The sequence below is a fragment of the Ascaphus truei genome, chromosome 10, assembly GCF_040206685.1.
Source record: "Ascaphus truei isolate aAscTru1 chromosome 10, aAscTru1.hap1, whole genome shotgun sequence".
NCBI lineage: Eukaryota > Metazoa > Chordata > Amphibia > Anura > Ascaphidae > Ascaphus > Ascaphus truei.
The window spans coordinates 28,917,482-28,935,256 of NC_134492.1; the positions used below are offsets into that span (position 1 = coordinate 28,917,482).

The 17,775-nt window shown below is 43.8% G+C and overlaps 2 protein-coding genes across 3 annotated transcripts in view; one reads left to right on the top strand and one right to left on the bottom strand.

Moving 5' to 3' along the window:
- Positions 1-9,514, top strand: part of LOC142503721 (protein zyg-11 homolog) — a 22,230-nt gene extending 12,716 nt beyond the window's left edge. The window contains exon 14 of the mRNA XM_075616348.1: positions 240-9,514. Within this exon, the coding sequence (XP_075472463.1) occupies positions 240-421 (182 nt within the window). The 3' untranslated portion in view covers positions 422-9,514. The remainder of the gene's footprint in view (positions 1-239) is intronic.
- ECHDC2 (enoyl-CoA hydratase domain containing 2) lies at positions 4,577-17,711 on the bottom strand. Of its 2 annotated transcripts, XM_075616360.1 has the most exons (10): positions 17,481-17,711; positions 15,812-15,879; positions 13,318-13,405; positions 12,438-12,524; positions 11,603-11,695; positions 10,387-10,443; positions 7,121-7,308; positions 6,449-6,499; positions 6,101-6,148; positions 4,577-4,743 (listed from the first exon to the last, which is right to left on the bottom strand). In XM_075616360.1, exons 1-10 carry the CDS (start codon positions 17,587-17,589, stop codon positions 4,666-4,668), a joined length of 867 nt encoding a protein of 288 aa, XP_075472475.1. In that variant the 5' UTR covers positions 17,590-17,711; the 3' UTR covers positions 4,577-4,665. The 2 variants fall into 2 exon arrangements, with proteins under 2 accessions (XP_075472475.1, XP_075472476.1); XM_075616361.1 differs by lacking the exon at positions 15,812-15,879 and having other exon boundaries at positions 17,481-17,702.
- Positions 17,712-17,775: the final 64 nt, after the last annotated feature.

Sequence of the window (17,775 nt, forward strand, 5' to 3'; positions counted from 1 at the left end):
CTCTCTGCGCTGTGTACGAATAAGATGTGACCCCCTGCAGGCTGTCCTCTTGGTACACTAGCCTCCCTCTCCTCACCTTTGCAAGCTATCCAGCATGTCAGTACTCCTGTAAGGCGGTTAATGAGGAACATGACAGCAATGTCTTTACTGGGTTGGGAGGAAATAGGAATGCTGTTTATGTGGCTGACCGTATCCTCATGTTTCCAAAGTATCCTGATCAGTTCCCTGCTGTCTCGCAGCCGCACGTTACTGCAGCATGCTGATTGAGGAGGGAGGCCTGGTGAAGTTGCACAGCATCAGAGATTACACCCAAGCTGACCCCGACGTCCTGCGCATCACGGTCACCATCCTGGACAACCTGGACAAGCACCTTACGAGGCACGGTAACCCCCCATCTATCAAACTACCGTTCACCAAGTGACGCAAAGTGCGGCCCCGCCCTGGATTCGCAGGGTTGTATTTTTACCATATGTGGATTGAACGTTGGTGCGATCCGTGTGGGAAGTTTCTTTAAATACCAGCGCGGAAGTCGCTGCTTATTTGGGAAAACAAACGGAGATTTAAAGTGTTGAAATGAAGGAAGAATTGAGGAAGGTAAAATGTTATTCTAACTGCTTCCCGCACTCCTGTCGCTGTTGTGATTTGACATGATTGTGCACTTGCTGCATTTTAACAGAACTTTGTCTCCAGGTCTGCATTGCTTGTTGGTACCACTGCTACTACCCAATAGTTTTTCTGCTGAAACATCTGGATACTTTGGCCTGGGAGTGTCTGTCTGTCTGTCTGTCTGTCTGTCTCTGTCTGTTTGTTTTTCAATGCAAAACTGCTATAAGATATTTCACACCCATGAGATACTTTGGACAGGAGCCATGCTGCTGAGTTTAAAGCTGTTTATTGGTAAAATAACGTCTGCATGATGCCATTAGAAACGTCCTCACATCTCCTCAGCTAGGTCCTTGGCGACGCGCTCCTCACCAGTACGTGCTACAAACGTTTAAAATAAGAAATGTAACAAAAAAAAAAGGGACGTTTTAAGTGAAAGGGGTGGGGGTGAGGGGCTGGAAGAGGGAAGTACTGTAGTTATATCACTTGTGTGAAACATTGTGTAGTATAAAGGCATACAAGGAAAAAACAACACATTTTGTGGTGTCACAATGCAGACAGCTAATCAATCATTGGCTAATTTTCCTAGCCTGTCCGGGTTAGCGGGCGCTTCAAGTGCCCATTGTAACTTGTTCAGTAGAGGGTTTCAGAAGAATTTGTGCAGGAAAGAATAATATACCCGGCCCCACGCATAGCACACAGCAATGATTTAATGGGGTTATTTGGCACACATATTACATTAAAACAACAGTGGACATTAAACTCTGCCTCCGTGCAGTGGGTCAAGCTCGGCCTGCAGAGGCCTTCACATCAAGAACTGGTAATGTACCTAATGTAGTGCTGAGCAATCACATCCAAGCCAAGAACCTCCTCTCCCTACATTCAGTATTCCTGGTGCCCGTTACAGGTTCTTAGCGCAGTGAATAGGTCCGCACGCTGCATTCTGGGGGAAAGTTAATGCCTTTTCTTTCTGTTGGGCTAACGCAGATTATTCACGTGTAGTTTATACGGAGTCTTCATGGGTTTATAAATCATGACCTCAGATGTACCCGTCGGATTGGGAATGGGCCCCAGAAGCTCACATACAACATGCATCATTACCCCCTTTACTGCCCAAGGGGCGTGCAAATCACTGCAATCTCCTCTGGACACAAAGGAGGAAACTATGTCCTACTGCGGGCTGGGTATGCGCAGGTATCTGCGAGCGCAATGAAGCCGGCTATATGTGTACATTCCCCTGAGCCATCTTTGTAATGATCCCAGGCTCGGCTTTGTAAATTACTAGATGCAGCCACTTGTAATGTTTTGGCAATCCCTGTATAAGGGAGGCTCTCTCCAGAACGTCAGCATTTCTAGGTGAACAGATTCTGCAGGTTCCTCACCGGCCTGAGGGTTCTGGGCGAATGTTATTTTGGCCTTTTAAAAGCGATAAAGGATATAAATCGTTCTATCCCAAAATGGCTTTTCCAGCATCTGCAGGGGGCTTCCCGGTCGGGCAGTGCTCGTTACACAGCAGATGTTTGTTTGCTCAATTTTTTCTGAGTTTTGTTCCTAATTTTATCAAAAAGAACAGTGGATCTTATTTTGGAGGGGAGTCCTTTTTTTTTCTTGAATGAAAAACAAATGTACAGATATGTATGTACATACACATATATATAGTCACGTGGACTATACGTTTTAATGTTTTTGAATGTTTAATGAAGATCCTATTGTTAACGATGAAGTATAGTCTCTTATTTAAAGATGTAAATTATTTACAGGTTGAGTGTGAGATTAAGACCAATAAACAGTATTCATGTTTAGTATGACTGTCCCGTCTGCAAGACGGAGGCACAGAAAAGAGACCAGGTTATCGAACAATATGTATTTGCTATTAATAGCAATATTTTTTCTGAGATAAACCTGTGCTGTTTTTCCCACCAGGACTTTGATAAATAGCTCCTTCCTTTTTCTGATTTCAGTTTTGTCCTTTTTAACACCTTAAGCGGTGGACAGACTTGCTTTGCAGTGTCGTAAGCACTTCCAGCAATGAAGTGGTTAAATGTTCAGTCTCTAAGATCTCTAATTGTTATTGCACATACGAAAGAACACCAAGGGATATATCTACTAAGTGGTTCTACGCCGTATGGCGCTGCTTACTACTGGTGTGTTGGGAATGTCCAAACATCGTCACAAGTATGTTAAAATAACTAAAATACACTTTTTGGGTTACATATTCACTGAATGCACAGACATTTATAACGGAGACCTTACCTATTCACTCAAGTGATATTTTACCGACACAATTCAGCGTGGGGCGCAGAGGCAGCGTGAGGGTACTCTGATCACCCGGAATCATTATGTAGAATATGCTCTGTGCGATTATATTTCTCCTTCCAGTCTCTTTCATTCCTGATGACATCAGTACTATGTAAAAGGCCATTTAACAGGCGTGTGAGTGAAACACGAACAGTGGGATGTGCACGTACGGGTTCTAAACATTGACCATGCGGGTTTGTTGCAGTTTGTGATATTAGAAATTCTTCCTGCGTGTAGTTTCTATGTAACCTCTTGCCCTTACAAGTGGTAACTTCACAGCGGAAGCGGAGACTGGTGAGGTCTGGAAGCTTCTATACACTCGCACTACATATAAGAACATCTCTCATATTGTTATCAACCTGCAACAAATCTAAGGAACAATTCAAAAGGAGGTTGAGGACATTTTCTTTTGTTTTAGAATGATTTTGTTGCTGGTGAACCTAAAATGCTCTCCTATTAGAGCAGGGGTGGGCAACTCCAGTCCTCAAGGGGCCACCGACAGGTCAGGTTTTCAGGATATCCCTGCTTCAGCTCGGGGGGTTCAATCGAAGGCTGGAGTTGCCCGGCACAGCCTGGGGCCCGGCCGGGGACATGTGTGTCTTTTGCATTGTGATGGTTTTGAAGTTCAGTGTGGAAGTGAGCGATGCATTCATCTCCGCACGAGTGGAAGGTGCGGTCACTTTGCTGTACTGGTGTTTCACCATATTAAATAGGGGCGATTATAAGGCCTGCAACACATTGCAGTGTATATGGGGCGAGTGGTCCCCTCCGGTATACAAGGGTTTAAAATGGATCATTGCTTGTATTGTCTTTTGTTAAATGAGGTGACCGTTTATGTTCTAACACTGCCTATCTGAGCAAGAGGACTCTGCTTCAGCATTCTGTGGAGTAACAAAGCTTAGCTCTGCATATTCCTACCTGTATGTTCTATTCTGCCACTGTTTTGAAAGAAAAAAAATGTATCTGCTGTCTGTACCGGATTACGGATGTGTTTTTTTCTTAGTATTACAATTAAATTGTACAAAAGGTCTGAGCACATTCTGTCCCCTGCCAGAATAAGGGCACCTTGCCATGGACAGTTCCAGCCTGGTCAGACACTCCCATTCATGCTATTGGAGCTGACTATACACCTGCAGTGAGAAGCTTCCAGCACAAACCTTTCTCAACTTCCACTGCAAGAGTCTTACAGCTGTAACAAGGAGAGCGCTCACCCATACACCTCCTTTATAAACATCATGCACACATTTTGTTGATATTGCACTGAGGCCAGGGTTTTATAATAGTTCTGAACAAAGGCCTTGTTTTTATTTACCTGAAGCACACACACACACACACACACACACGTTACCAGCCAGCAAAACATTACAGGAGGGGGAGGGTGACTTACTGCCCTTAAACAAGTCAGATGAGCCATGCTGCTGACCAGTATTGACCCTTTCAGAGGGATATAGCACCATGTAGAGCAACAACCTTATTAACGAATGGCACGCTAATTGAGGCCCTGGTATTGTTCCCAGCAGTGGATCTGTCCTGTAAAGTCTCACTTTCAACCCCCTGAGGTTTTCGATTTCTTAAGTCAGGAATAATTCAAAACTGACCTGAGGGCGGTGTTAATATGCATCGGGAATAAATAGCAAAGTTTCAAGCACTGAGAAATGGAGACGTGCAGCAGGGATACAGGTAAATAACGGGACGGGCTCACGCCGCTTTATTTCGTAAGTAAAAATATATATATTTTAAATTCCTTCACAAAGGCGGCTGCTGTTACTCTCCTGTGTACTGAGGGTGACGCTTCTCTATAAATGCTGCCATTCCTTCCAGGCGGTCTTTGGTGGGAATGACCTGAGGGACATGAAATCCTTCGATTAGAACGGGGTGATTGGAAGGAAGGAGATAGTGGAGATACGGGAGAGCAGAAATAAAACACCAGGCAGTTAGAAAGCAGACGGGGTGTTGGGTTCTAAAGAGTCACATTTCAGTTCACTCTGCAAAGCAAAAACCCAAGTCCACTTTCTCAGCTCTTCCCTCCCAGAATTTCAGGAGCAGAAGATGGGTTTATAGCAGGAGTGCAGTCCTCAGGGTCCACCAACAGGTCAGGTTTTAGGGATATTCCTTAAAGACTTCTACTGAGCCACTGATTGACCACCTGTGCTGAAGCAGGGATATCCTGAAAACCTGACCTGTTGGTGGCCCTTGAGGACTGGAGTTGGTCACCCATGGTTTATAGGAAGAAGCGCAAGAATAGAACAGGCACAAGTTCAATAAAACAAAATACAATTCCAGAGCGCCTCCAAAATTGGATTGCAATTAGTGTAATTTCTATATTTTGATTAGTGTAATTTCTATATTTTGATTAGTGTAATTTCTATATTTTGATCCTATGTCTAATTACATAGGAGCCATTTAGTTTCATCTTGTGATCAAAGCATGATTCAAGGCTGCTAACCCCCTGTCGTGGTTAAGTCCAAACATAGCAGATCCCTACACCGAATGAATACAATTTCTTACAGTCTTATGGTGAAATATGTGAAAGGGTTAAATGCATAAAGCATAATGCTTTTTGTGATTTAGTGCAATTAAAAGTTGGCATAAGCCAGTAACAAAGTTCCCTTATTATGAAGGAGAACGGTGCGTGAACAAATTCCCTAGTGAAAAATAGAAATATATACACACTTCTCTTATTCCTGTCGGCTATAGACAGTCACCACCTCTTCAGTAGAGAGTAGCGTTTAGTTTCACACTGAAGTGTATTATACCTTTTTATTAACTGGAGAACTGGTAAGGAGCTCAGAACCTGAAAGGAGGAGCCAGACCTCCAATGAACGGTTTATTAAAACCTACCCCTGTAACAGAATGTATCAGTAATACGATCATTCAATACCTTTATGGAGTATGCAGCTGCTAAAAAGATTGGCCTTACTCATGGAAAACAAAAATACAGTTTAATAAAAAGCTGTTTCATTAAAGCCACGACATGAAAAGCAAGAAATGCTGCATTTAGATTGTCAGCTCTTTTGGCGAGGTAATACGGTTTCCCGTGTTTACTTTCTCTGAATATAAAATGATCTGTTTCTATTAGAAGTCCATGCAGACATGATGAAATATCAATAATCCAGTTTTTTCGGGAGGGGACAGAGAATATAAAATCAGTCACTCATTCCATAAACCTCACGCAGATCTTCTCTCAAGAGTAACATACCTGTCCATAGCACATCCCCTCAATGGACATCCCAGAAGCAATATCCACCTGTGGGAGATGAGATAATTGTATCTGAATTTACACAATTACAGACATCATATCTCTAACCTCAAGCATTGGCCAATGAATGGAGCTGTTTACAGTCACTGCAAAACCTGCTTCCTTTGCCAGCTACTTGGGACCATGGATAAGTCCCCTACATCTAATACCAACATGTACACTGCAAACTCTTTTAAGGAAAGGATGGGTTTGTGAGGGTAAATCATGGCCCGAGATGGCGAGCCAATACTCAGAAGCATGTGTATGAAACTGATACCAACATCACAACTAGAGCCAAGTAAATGTTACCTCGATGCCTTTGTTCACCGCCAGTTTGGCCATTCTCACGGCTACCGGAGCCTGTGGAGGAATAGAGGGGTCGATCGGGAATTACAAGTCAGCGCTGAACACATTTCATACGGACCTGCAAAGGCACAGATTCACAAGGACCAAAACGAGGCTAAGATATTGGATTCAGGGCAAAGGACCCTCAGGAGTAAGGTTACCTATACTATACCAGAGGGAGATCCGCACATCCTCCACATTGAGCGTTTCGCCTCCCCCCCCCCCATCTCTAAGTTTTTAGCAAGCTGTGATATGGTTTCATTAACCAACAAGGGAGTTCTTACATAACCATTTATATACAAGATTTTCTCCATCTGTATGAAGAAAGTAGCAAGGTCTCCAAAGGTCATGTACAAACTACATCTACTAGGGACTTCATTGTTTTTGCAATCAATTGTGCGCCTAGGGTGAAAAGAATGCAAAATAAGGGCAAATTCAACCAAGAATGGGGAAACCACCTGAGAGGGGATACAGATTGAATTACCAATACCAGCAGATCATGTTCTAAATGAGGCTCTTGCGATATATTGCTTCACATTATAATATTGCTGGGAAACGGTTCTGCAATGTGTAGCTGGGCGTTGTGACAGACGAGGGGTTTAACGCTATCCAGGTGCTCCCGTGACGCAAACTCGCCTGCGGGAGGATTTCCTGTGCCAACTCCACGGCTCGCCTGTATGCAGCGTCTCCCTCCTCGTTTTGCGGCACAGCATCGTTGACCAGCCCGACTCTCTGTGCCTGCTCACCGTCGAGCTGCCGCCCCGTAAAGATGAGCTCCTTGGCCAGACCAATTCCAACCAGACGTGGGAGACGCTGACTGCCTCCTGCAACGGAGTGAGCACTCGTTAACACAGCAAGGGCACACATCATTACAGCAAGAAGAAGGTATACGTAAGCAAACGCACACTATGTATATCTGTCACGTATGGAACACCTGTGAGCACATGACCTGCATACGGGACAAGGGCTAATCCACCGCTCTCTAGCTGACACACTTTTCACCTTCAGCAAAGGTCCCTCAAATGAACAATATCTTCCTTCAATCCGTCCCCATATACCATCAGTCATGAGCAGCACACAAGTGAGCACGTGACTTAGATATGCAACCAGGGTTAATACACGCAGCTTAACTAACCAACTCGCCTTTCTCCTCTGCAAAGTACTTCAAATTAGTTAATATTTACCCCTTACTCGATTGCAATCATATCTATCCGCTTCCACCATCCAAGAAATATAAAATATGTAATTATTTGCAGAATCTAAGGTCCCTGTTTATTAAAGAAAAAACTATGCACTTAACACACCCACACCTGTTGTAGTAAAATGTGTCCGAAAATGTAAATACTCTACAAAGTGTGCAAACCGTGCATTCAGAGCCCAAAACATTACTTATTAAAACAAAAACTTTACTCTCTCCCCATACATACACACAGCTTGAGTTACAGAAGATTACAAGAACATACAGTTATAATAAAAATGGAGACCAGTTAATTAAATAAAAGTATAAACCTAACGGAAATCCCTACACAGTATGTTAGCATAGGTCATAGGTCCTGTCCCAGAGAGGTCACTGGAGTAGAAGAGAATTCACATGTTCTAATCCCAAAACACACCTCTGTTGAATTCTAATTTTCTATTCAAACATGCCAACATTTATGCTCAGATCTTCTTGCATTGAAACACAGATAAAACGCACCAGTCGTAAATCCGCTCTAGGTTGACATTTACGACTTGGGAAAAAAAAAAAACTTGTCTTGCGACAGTTCAAATGTGGTCTGAATATATAAAAAGCCTCATAACTTCGTAAGCATAATACTTAAGACACACGTGAGTCATGTCAATATGTTCAGGAGAGTTTGCTGAATGTAACAATACTCATTTTGACCAGCTTGCTCCTAAAGTTTAGCGACAAACAGATATCTGTCCCTTGCCGCCTCCTAACCGTCAAGTATTTGGCCTTATTGCAGTCGTCTTCTTGGAACAATTACACACATCTAAATGTTATTCTTCTGCATAGCTGTCAGGTCCAGGATTCCATATTTCATATCTTTTGAATGGTAGGATTAATCAAGGCCCTTGAACCTTGCAGAACCCTCTCAGGAATGCTTTGAACGTACCTTTTAAAAAAAAGTGTCCTGTTTACTTGTGTCAGAAAAGCCATAAATTTATTCCATCTCTGGCAAACCAGATGCCCTCTCTAGATTCTATTAGTCCTATACAACCCGGATCTGCCTTGACGAGCCATAAACACAATGCATGTCTTTTTAACCAATGTTAACCCCTGAAGTACCAGATTGAGTAAAACACTTAATATCTCATGATATCATCACGGTATGTATAACATCACTATGTGAAAAAAGACAAAACATCTATTTTTTTTATATTATTTATGAGCTTTGTATTTGTTAGGGACAGTAGGCAAGGCCAGAAACTGCATGTGTGTTAAAACCATCCATTTTGTCTGTACAAACCTGCTAAGATTATGTAGTCAGCTTTTGCTGAAATATAATTTCTAATGTATTCAGCTTCTGCCAAATTACATTTCCTCTCCTGCTCAGGATTATGCTAAAATACTTTTTGTGTTGTCAGCTTCCTGCTGTTTTGGTCAGTAAACAATAAGACTGGTTCTCTGAGAGAGGCAGGATCACCTAACATAGTTGCTAGAAGAAATTCAAGGTTTTTTGATAAGACAATGAACAGGCTATGTATTTAAACAGTGCCTGTATAGGGAGAATTACGCCCCAAATTATTCCACCAATATGTCCTGCCCATAAATCACGCCTCTAATCTAAGCCACACCCAGGTTACACCTCTAACCAAACCTTTCTTTTTTCTGTATAAAAATCTTTATCCTATGCTTAATAAACTGAGGCGGAAGGATTGAAACACTGTGTGTCGGTTCTTTCGTTTTCCCGGGCCTGTACGTTTATCAGATTGGAGATAACAGTGCTAGTGCGTGATAAAGCTTCCTGGGGAGTCTGCGGCAGTGCGGTGCTGTATGTTTGTATCCAGTCACAGAAGCCTCCAGCTCATTGGCAGGGAAAAGGTTTCTTTCAGTTTTGTACCTTGCTTACGTCAACCTTTACCCCTTATAGTTAATCCATTTCCTTTTTGAGGTTTTTAAATGCATTGTTTTAGGACTTAATAAAGCCAAGTGTATATAAAGGGAGTGCTTGGATCCTGCTTTGACACATTATGTGAACCACCTAGGGGGGGTCACACTGGTCTTCCTGTTCTAATACGGTGAAGTCACACCGATCCCGGGGACCGACGTGCAACATGTGACTGCGCAGACTTTCTGGCATGTTCACCTTGTGCTCGCCGTTACATAAAAACGGAGAGATTTTACTTTAGTATTATAATAAACTACCTCCGCTGCACCCGTTTCTCTTTCCCTTTGTAGGGCCAAGTACAGAGGGCGCTGCGGGTTTGGGGGGAGCGGGGAATGTGTCCTGTGTCTGATCACAAGCAGGAGAGCGGTTTGCACCAAGGGACTTTCTAAAAATTCCTGTCTAAAATTTTTTTTTTTTTTTAAAGAATGACCAAAAAGCCCATCTACCTTAACGCTGCATCCCATAGAAATGGCTAACAATGTTTACATACAAGCTACTAATAAAATTTTTTTTTTTTTAAAGTGTCTTAAGTGTGAAATATGTTTTTTTCACCTAATTTGTGACACCTCCCTATCGGCGGGATGGATTTGCACACTGGATCGCCGACCCACAACCAATAGTGCAAATCCACACAGACAATAACTCATTATGAGTGAAATATCTTGTGTACGGCTGTGTCAGCATGAGCATGCTACAGCTCTGGTTATAATGCACATTTTATTTATATATAAAACATTTTTTACATATCATATTGTGGTGTGTATAAGAAAAGGCCGGGTGTTCCTGTACCTGCGCCAGGGAGTAATCCTCGTGTGGTCTCTATCAGACCCAGCTTGGCAGAAGACGCTACAATGTTTAAAACAGACAGTTATTTATAATGGAAAATAAAAAAGTCCTTATATTAGTCGTTTGGAACATATACAGTGCATATAGGGTTACGTATGCACACAGCCAGTGACCCCAAATTCAGGTGGGATAAAAAGAATTGACCACAAAGGGGGTCTGTAACCAGTTCACTGCAGTGAGGAAATGCAGCAAACCCCCCTATACCTGTACTGTCAAGTAAACAGCAATAACATACAGAATTAAATAACACAGCAATATAACAACAACATGAGAATTATATAACACGCAGCAATATACTGTAATAACATGCAGAATTATATAACAACACACAGAACGATATAACACATCAATATAGAAACATGCAAAACTATATAAACACAGCAATATAATAACATGCAGAACTATATAACACAGAAACATAATAACATGCAGAATTATATAGCTGCAATATAAATCACACAGCGTGATAGTACGTAGCCTATGAAAACATGCTCAGTAATACATTGCCAGTCTCACCGAGGTTACACGTAATCCTATTTTGGTCAGGAAACTAATGAAGTTCCGGGCACCTGAATATTATTCTTTGCATTATACACAGTTCTTGGTCTCTGAGCCACTCTGCTAATTCTCAATTTTCATGCAACTATAAAACTGAGGGTGAGAACAACTTGGATTATAAATAAAACGCACACACACCTTCCTAAGGCTGCGTCCATAGAGGGGGGAGCAGTGCTGAACAGTGCTGAAGCCTGTGCAAATTCATGCACATGCAGGCGAGCCAGCGGGCGCGATCGAGAGGCGGGGGGAGGCGGGGCAGTGACATCGCTGGGCCAATAGTCACGGCGCCGTGAGGTTGACGCTGCTTCACGCTGATTGGATGTTTTCAGCCGACAGTGCGCTGAAAACAGCTTGGCTGTCGGCTGAAAAATCCAACTCCTCAGCACGCCTGCGGACGCTCGCGTGAACCCCCTCTAAAGACATCCTCATTGAAGATGCCGAGGCTCAGCGCGGAGCGTCCGCACGGCTCAGCGCTGCTTGTCCTATGGACGCAGCCTTACTGGGATCAAACATAAATTAAGGTAGAATTGACTTTGGTGCGTATGGCGGACATGATGCTGGCTCTTTTCAAGCATAGACGGGGTTAATGAAGGTTACACACCTGCAACACGGAGATCACATGCCAGAGCCAGCTCCAGACCTCCGCCCAATGCATATCCATCCACGGCAGCGATGGTGGGCATCGGGAGGGCAGCTGGGCAGAGAGGGAGGGTAATAAAGAAAATCAGAGAACCTGCTGCCTGCAGCGCATTGCAAAAGCAGGTGATCGCACGCAGAGCAATGTGCTGCAGACACGCTGGGCAAGGGCGGGTTTAGTAATAATGCATGTCACAAGTCTAAACGGCAGAAAGTAAAAATGGCAGGAAATGCTTTGCTCAGCGATGTACAGGCATACTCCGGTTTAAGGACACTCACGAGAAAGGACATATTTTCAACAGCACCATACCCGTGTCCGTACACTCGCTTGGCGAGTACGGACACTTATTCAGCCCTACAGACCGCCGTAGTAGTGACGCACTGATTCCCCTCGGCCAATAGGCAAACGGCAACTCGCACATGCGCCTGTCAGCACGTCCTGAACAGCAATACCGGCTCCCTACCTGCACCAAAGCATCGATAAGTGGGGATAGGGTAGTGCTTCACTTTAAGTACATTTTCGCTTTACATACGTGCTCTGGACCCATTGCGTACGTTAATGTGGGGTATGCCTGTATCTGAGACCAGTGATTTGGAGTCAGAAGGCAATTATTTTAAATACTTTTGCTGACTAATGTGACAAAGTTTTTCTTGAGGATGAGACGGGGAAAGTGAAGGAGATTTGTAAAGGAGAGTTGTTTTGAGAGACATTAAATAAATCTGTTGGATGTAGTTGCTGTGCGGTTACAGGCCTCTCCTGTCTGTAAAACGGAGCTGCGAGTTCTCGTGCAAATACTCACCGATCTCGCTCATCAAACTTCTCAGCCGCTGCACAAAGTGTGACACCTCCGTGTTGTTCATCCTCGATCGCTCCTTCAAATCCGCCCCTGCCAGCGGGAAAACAAAGGAGCCAGGGTGAGGAGGGGAATGGAGTGCTTCTGGGGGCAAGAGGCTCGTCGGGGCCTGGTAGGATAAGATGTTTCAGACAGTGGCAGGCTGGGAAGTTGTGGGAGTTCTATCTAAATGATACTGCTATCCCTAAATAGGTTGCTAGCTTTGTACTTCTATAATACGAGTTTGGCTGCATCAGATGCTTAATACGGCAGGGCAAAGTTTTAGGGTATTCCTAAAGCAGTAACAGTATATTCACCAAAGTTCAAAATCATAAACCGTTAATGATCATCCAAGTGAAAGATAATGACTATAACCGTTACTATACCCTTAATAGGTGCACTCATTAACCCATACACAAAATCTTAATATCGTCAGGTTACATAGTAGAGGAGGTTGAAAAAAAAAGACATACGTCCATCAAGTTCAACCTATGCTAAATTTAGACGACAGATACTTTATCCTAAATTTGTACTTGCAGTACATTGATCCAGAGAAAGGCAAACAAAAAACCCCAGTGACATATCATCTAATGATATCTCATAAGGGGGTTAATAAATTCCTTCCTGACGCCGTGTGTGACTAGTAATTGGAACAGGCAGAGGTCCTGAGCGGTTTTGTATTTTGGGGCCTAAATCTGAAAACAAAGATTTCTTAGACAACGAAACAAAATAAATGTTACAGTGGAGGTGCTAAACAGCCGAGTGCTTTCACTTTATTGTTACATCACATGTTGATATACTGTATTACAGGCCGGCCGCTATAACCCAAGAGCCGCCTGTTACTGACCTGCACAGAACACGCCTTGCACGTCACTCCTAATAACCACGACACGGACACTGGAGTCATGACGGACACGCTCCACCGTCTGGAAGAACTGGAACAAAATGCAATGCAAGTGCCGTCAGATTGCACAGCGAACCGGATCAGAACCACTCGGCCATTTCCTGCCTGCTGTAAAACCTAAGACACTGTTTGATCCTTTTAGATTTAGGATGGCTTTATTTATCCCACACATGTTTGAATTCCCTTACTGCTGTGGTTCCCAACTCCAGTCCTGAAGAATCCCCAACACGTCCGGGATTAAAGGATATCTCCGCTTCAGCACAGGGATCTCAATCAGTGGCTCAGTCATTATGACAGCCACTGATTGAGCCACCGCTGCTGAAAGAGGGATATCCTGAACACCTGACCTGTTGGTGGCTCTTGAGGACTGAAGTTGGCCACCCCTGTGTTAGGGGGTTCAGTTAAAATTGCCGGGCCACTGATTGAACCCCCTGTGCTGAAGTGGAGATATCCTTAATACTGGACCTGTTAGGAGCAAGGGTAGCCAAGTCCAGACCTCAAGGGCCACCAACAGGCCAGGTATTAAGGATAACCCTGCTTTGGCACAGGTTACTCAACCTGTGCTGAAGCAGGAATATCCTTAAAACCTGACGGTGGCTTTTGAGGACTGGAGTTGGCCTCTCCTGTGTTATGGGTTCTTGAGTAGGAGAGGGGGAAACGGTCTAAATTTGTTCCCCGGAATTCTGCGAAAATCTGTTCCACGCACCAACACCTGCATGCAGATTTCATCAGAGAGCTCGCCCATTTTATTAGCAGTCGCCAGTTGCATATATATCCCCTGGAATAAATTAGGGAGACATGCCTGTGCTGAAAAAGACGCACACCTGAGAGATATGCAAAGTATATTTAAATGAGTGCCGTCTCGCGCTTTCTAAAAAGGATTACCATACCAACTATATTCAGTTCATAATAAGCCTAAAAAAGGTACAAACCTAATGATTGGAGTGATGTCAAACCCAACAGGACTAGAACCTAGAACCACCGTTTCTAACAGTGTGAGCTAAACCAGCTAATACTTAACACCTCTGTCAAAGCTGTGCTTCATCTTGGTTATAATTGTGTGTGTCAGAAAACATGTTGTATTTACTCTATTAGAATATGAAGAGAGAAAAGGCAATCCTTTAGATGAGATGTACTCCTAGATACTCCCAAGTAAAATACCCCTTAGAGATGTGTAATGACCTGAACAAAGTAACTTTTAATCCATATACAATTAAAAACAATGAGAAAGGACCTCCAAAGAGCTGCAAAATAGAGGATACATTAACATAATACACTGTATCGGTGATGTATTAACCCGAGTGAGTTTAAAAGTTGTACATTTATTAAGAGACAGAATGACGTGAATAAGAAAAGGAGACGTAGGTCTAAATGCACAATGAACAAAGCCTGTATATTTATATTTGCAGAACAAAAACCTCCTGATTCAGAGCTTGTTTTATAATGCAGATTGAAAAATGAAAATGCATTCAATCACAGGTTGGCTTCCTCAGAAGAGCAGTCACCCTGGAAGAGACCCTATCCGCTTAAATAGATAGGTACATACAGTAGAAGGGATGTAATGCCCACTGTACTATCTATATAAATGAGATTGCACAGAGCTGGTCTAATAAGATGAAAGTGAATAACATCCAGATAGTACCAAGAATATTTGTCTACAAATAATAATAGTGCTCATCAAATCTCAATTATAACTGTAATTCCTGGAGAGCAGCCAAGGTGCATCCATGTTCTTCTAAACCAGTAGAGTGCGGTTGCCCATGTCCTGTTCATCTGTTATTTAATGTCAAATGGCCCCTCAGTACATATTATTACTTTGTGCTTGAAGTGCTTTCAAGGTTACAAATACAAGAGACAAAATAGATATCCCTTGGAGCTATGCTGTTGGTAGACAGTGGACACTGCAACCCATCAGCTGGTTTAGCTCACACTGTTAGAGCTCTGGCCTAGAAAAGCAGTGGTTGTGGGCTTTAGTCCTGTTGGGTCTGATACCATTCTAGTCATTTGGTTGGTGCCTTAGGACTATTATGAACTCTATATAGTTGGTATGGCAATCCTTTCAGAAAGTGTGGGATGGGACTCATATAAATATACTTTGCATATAGCTCAGCTGTGCTTCTTTTTCAGCACAGGCATTACTCCCTAATTTATTTGGAGGGACTTTTGAGGAGATAGATATATAGATATCACACACTACCGGAAACAAACCTCAGAGACGATGGATTATCCACGTCAGGCTCAGCCATGTCTATAGGACGGGTTATATGGGATAATAGGACGCGTTATAGGGAGTTGTTTATGGGGCAATAAGAGGACCATAGCTTTCACTACCCGAAACACATTCCAAAACAGTCTAACATGCAAAGTAATGCATTGCAGTTTACTCCGCCAGTGATATAGTCAGCCTGGTCTGGCAAAGCACAATTAGAGACTTTACCTCGTTAACAAACAGTTTTCCGAGCGAGTTCCTGGCATGAGCTCTGCACATCCCGATCTCCACTATGCCTGAAACACACACCGTGCTCAGCCTGTTACATGGCCATGCGCTTTGTCTGAACGTCACTCCGACCTGGGGACAGGGCGCTAACCACCTGTCGTTATAATTACCCAGTGTCACAGTCATTATCCCCAGCCCCTGATGCTAATGTAAAGTCCTGATAACCCAACTACTGATGGGACAGGATGTGATGTCACCCAGCGCTGCCGCTGGCCCTCGCGTCACACTGCATTGCTGGCAGCAAAGGGGTTAACGGAGCAGCTTTTACATTAAGATTCTCAACTGGAGCACAAATGGTTAATAGGGAGGGGTTATATGGAGTAATAGTTGTTATAGATTGCGGTTATATGTGATAATAGGAGGGGTTGTAGGGGATAATGGGAGATATATGGGATAATAGGAGGGGTTATATAGGGTAATGGGAGGAGTTATAGGGAGGGGTTATATAGGGTAATGGGAGGAGTTATAGGGAGGGGTTATATAGGGTAATGGGAGGAGTTATAGGGAGGGGTTATATAGGGTAATGGGAGGAGTTATAGGGAGGGGTTATACAGGGTAATGGGAGGAGTTATAGGGAGGGGTTATACAGGGTAATGGGAGGAGTTATAGGGAGGGGTTATACAGGGTAATGGGAGGAGTTATAGGGAGGGGTTATACAGGGTAATGGGAGGAGTTATAGGGAGGGGTTATATAGGGTAATGGGAGGAGTTATAGGGAGGGGTTATATAGGGTAATGGGAGGAGTTATAGGGAGGGGTTATATAGGGTAATGGGAGGAGTTATAGGGAGGGGTTATATAGGGTAATGGGAGGAGTTATAGGGAGGGGTTATATAGGGTAATGGGAGGAGTTATAGGGAGGGTTTATATAGGGTAATGGGAGGAGTTATAGGGAGGGTTTATATAGGGTAATGGGAGGAGTTATAGGGAGGGTTATATAGGGTAATGGGAGGAGTTATAGGGAGGGGTTATATAGGGTAATGGGAGGAGTTATAGGGAGGGGTTATATAGAGTAATGGGAGGAGTTATAGGGAGGGGTTATATAGGGTAATGGGAGGAGTTATATAGGGTAATGGGAGGAGTTATAGGGAGGGGTTATATAGGGTAATGGGAGGAGTTATAGGGAGGGGTTATATAGGGTAATGGGAGCAGTTATAGGGAGGGTTTATATAGGGTAATGGGAGGAGTTATAGGGAGGGTTATATAGGGTAATGGGAGGAGTTATAGGGAGGGTTATATAGGGTAATGGGAGGAGTTATAGGGAGGGTTATATAGGGCAATGGGAGGAATTATAGGGAGGGTTATATAGGGCAATGGGAGGAGTTATAGGGAGGGGTTATATAGGGTAATAGGAGGAGTTATAGGGAGGGTTATATAGGGTAATAGGAGGAGTTATGTGGAGGAGTTATATAGGGTAATAGGAGGAGTTATATGGTGTAATTGGAGTTATAGGGAGGGGTTATAGGAGGAGTTATAGGGAGGTCTATGGGGTAATAGGAGGAGTTATATGAGGAGGTATAGGGGGCAGTTACACATTGTAATCGGGTTGTTTATATTGTGCTGTCGGAAAGTCCTCGGGTGGCATTAAGTAACTGGGGACGGGGGCACTCACCTGCATTGCTCCCCTGTAGGTGGGTAACCCTAATCTCTGGGCCCCCAGGGCCCGAGCTGAGCCTCCTCACCGCCCTGGGCAGCGCCCTCCCAACCCTGAGCAGCAGCATGGAGGCTCCGTCACTGTGACCCGGCGGCCGGGCGGAGACACCGCGCCCCCTCACACTGCGTATCACTGGCTGTTATTTGTTTCGCACTGCCGGGTCACATTCTCACACTCGGGCCAGAAGCACGAGGCTACTCTGATTGGCTGCCTGTGACCATGACCCCCGCATACCTTAAAGTGGCACGCGTAC

Bases quoted from the DNA above. Each gene is read 5' to 3' on its own strand.
- ECHDC2 (XM_075616360.1), bottom strand. From the start codon at position 17,589: ATGCTGCTGCTCAGGGTTGGGAGGGCGCTGCCCAGGGCGGTGAGGAGG. The intron at 6,149-6,448 runs GTAACATTTACT...CATCTCCCACAG, and splicing joins CGGTGAACAAAGGCATCGAG to GTGGATATTGCTTCTGGGAT. The intron at 4,744-6,100 runs GTATGTTACTCT...CATGTCCCTCAG, and splicing joins AGGGGATGTGCTATGGACAG to GTCATTCCCACCAAAGACCG.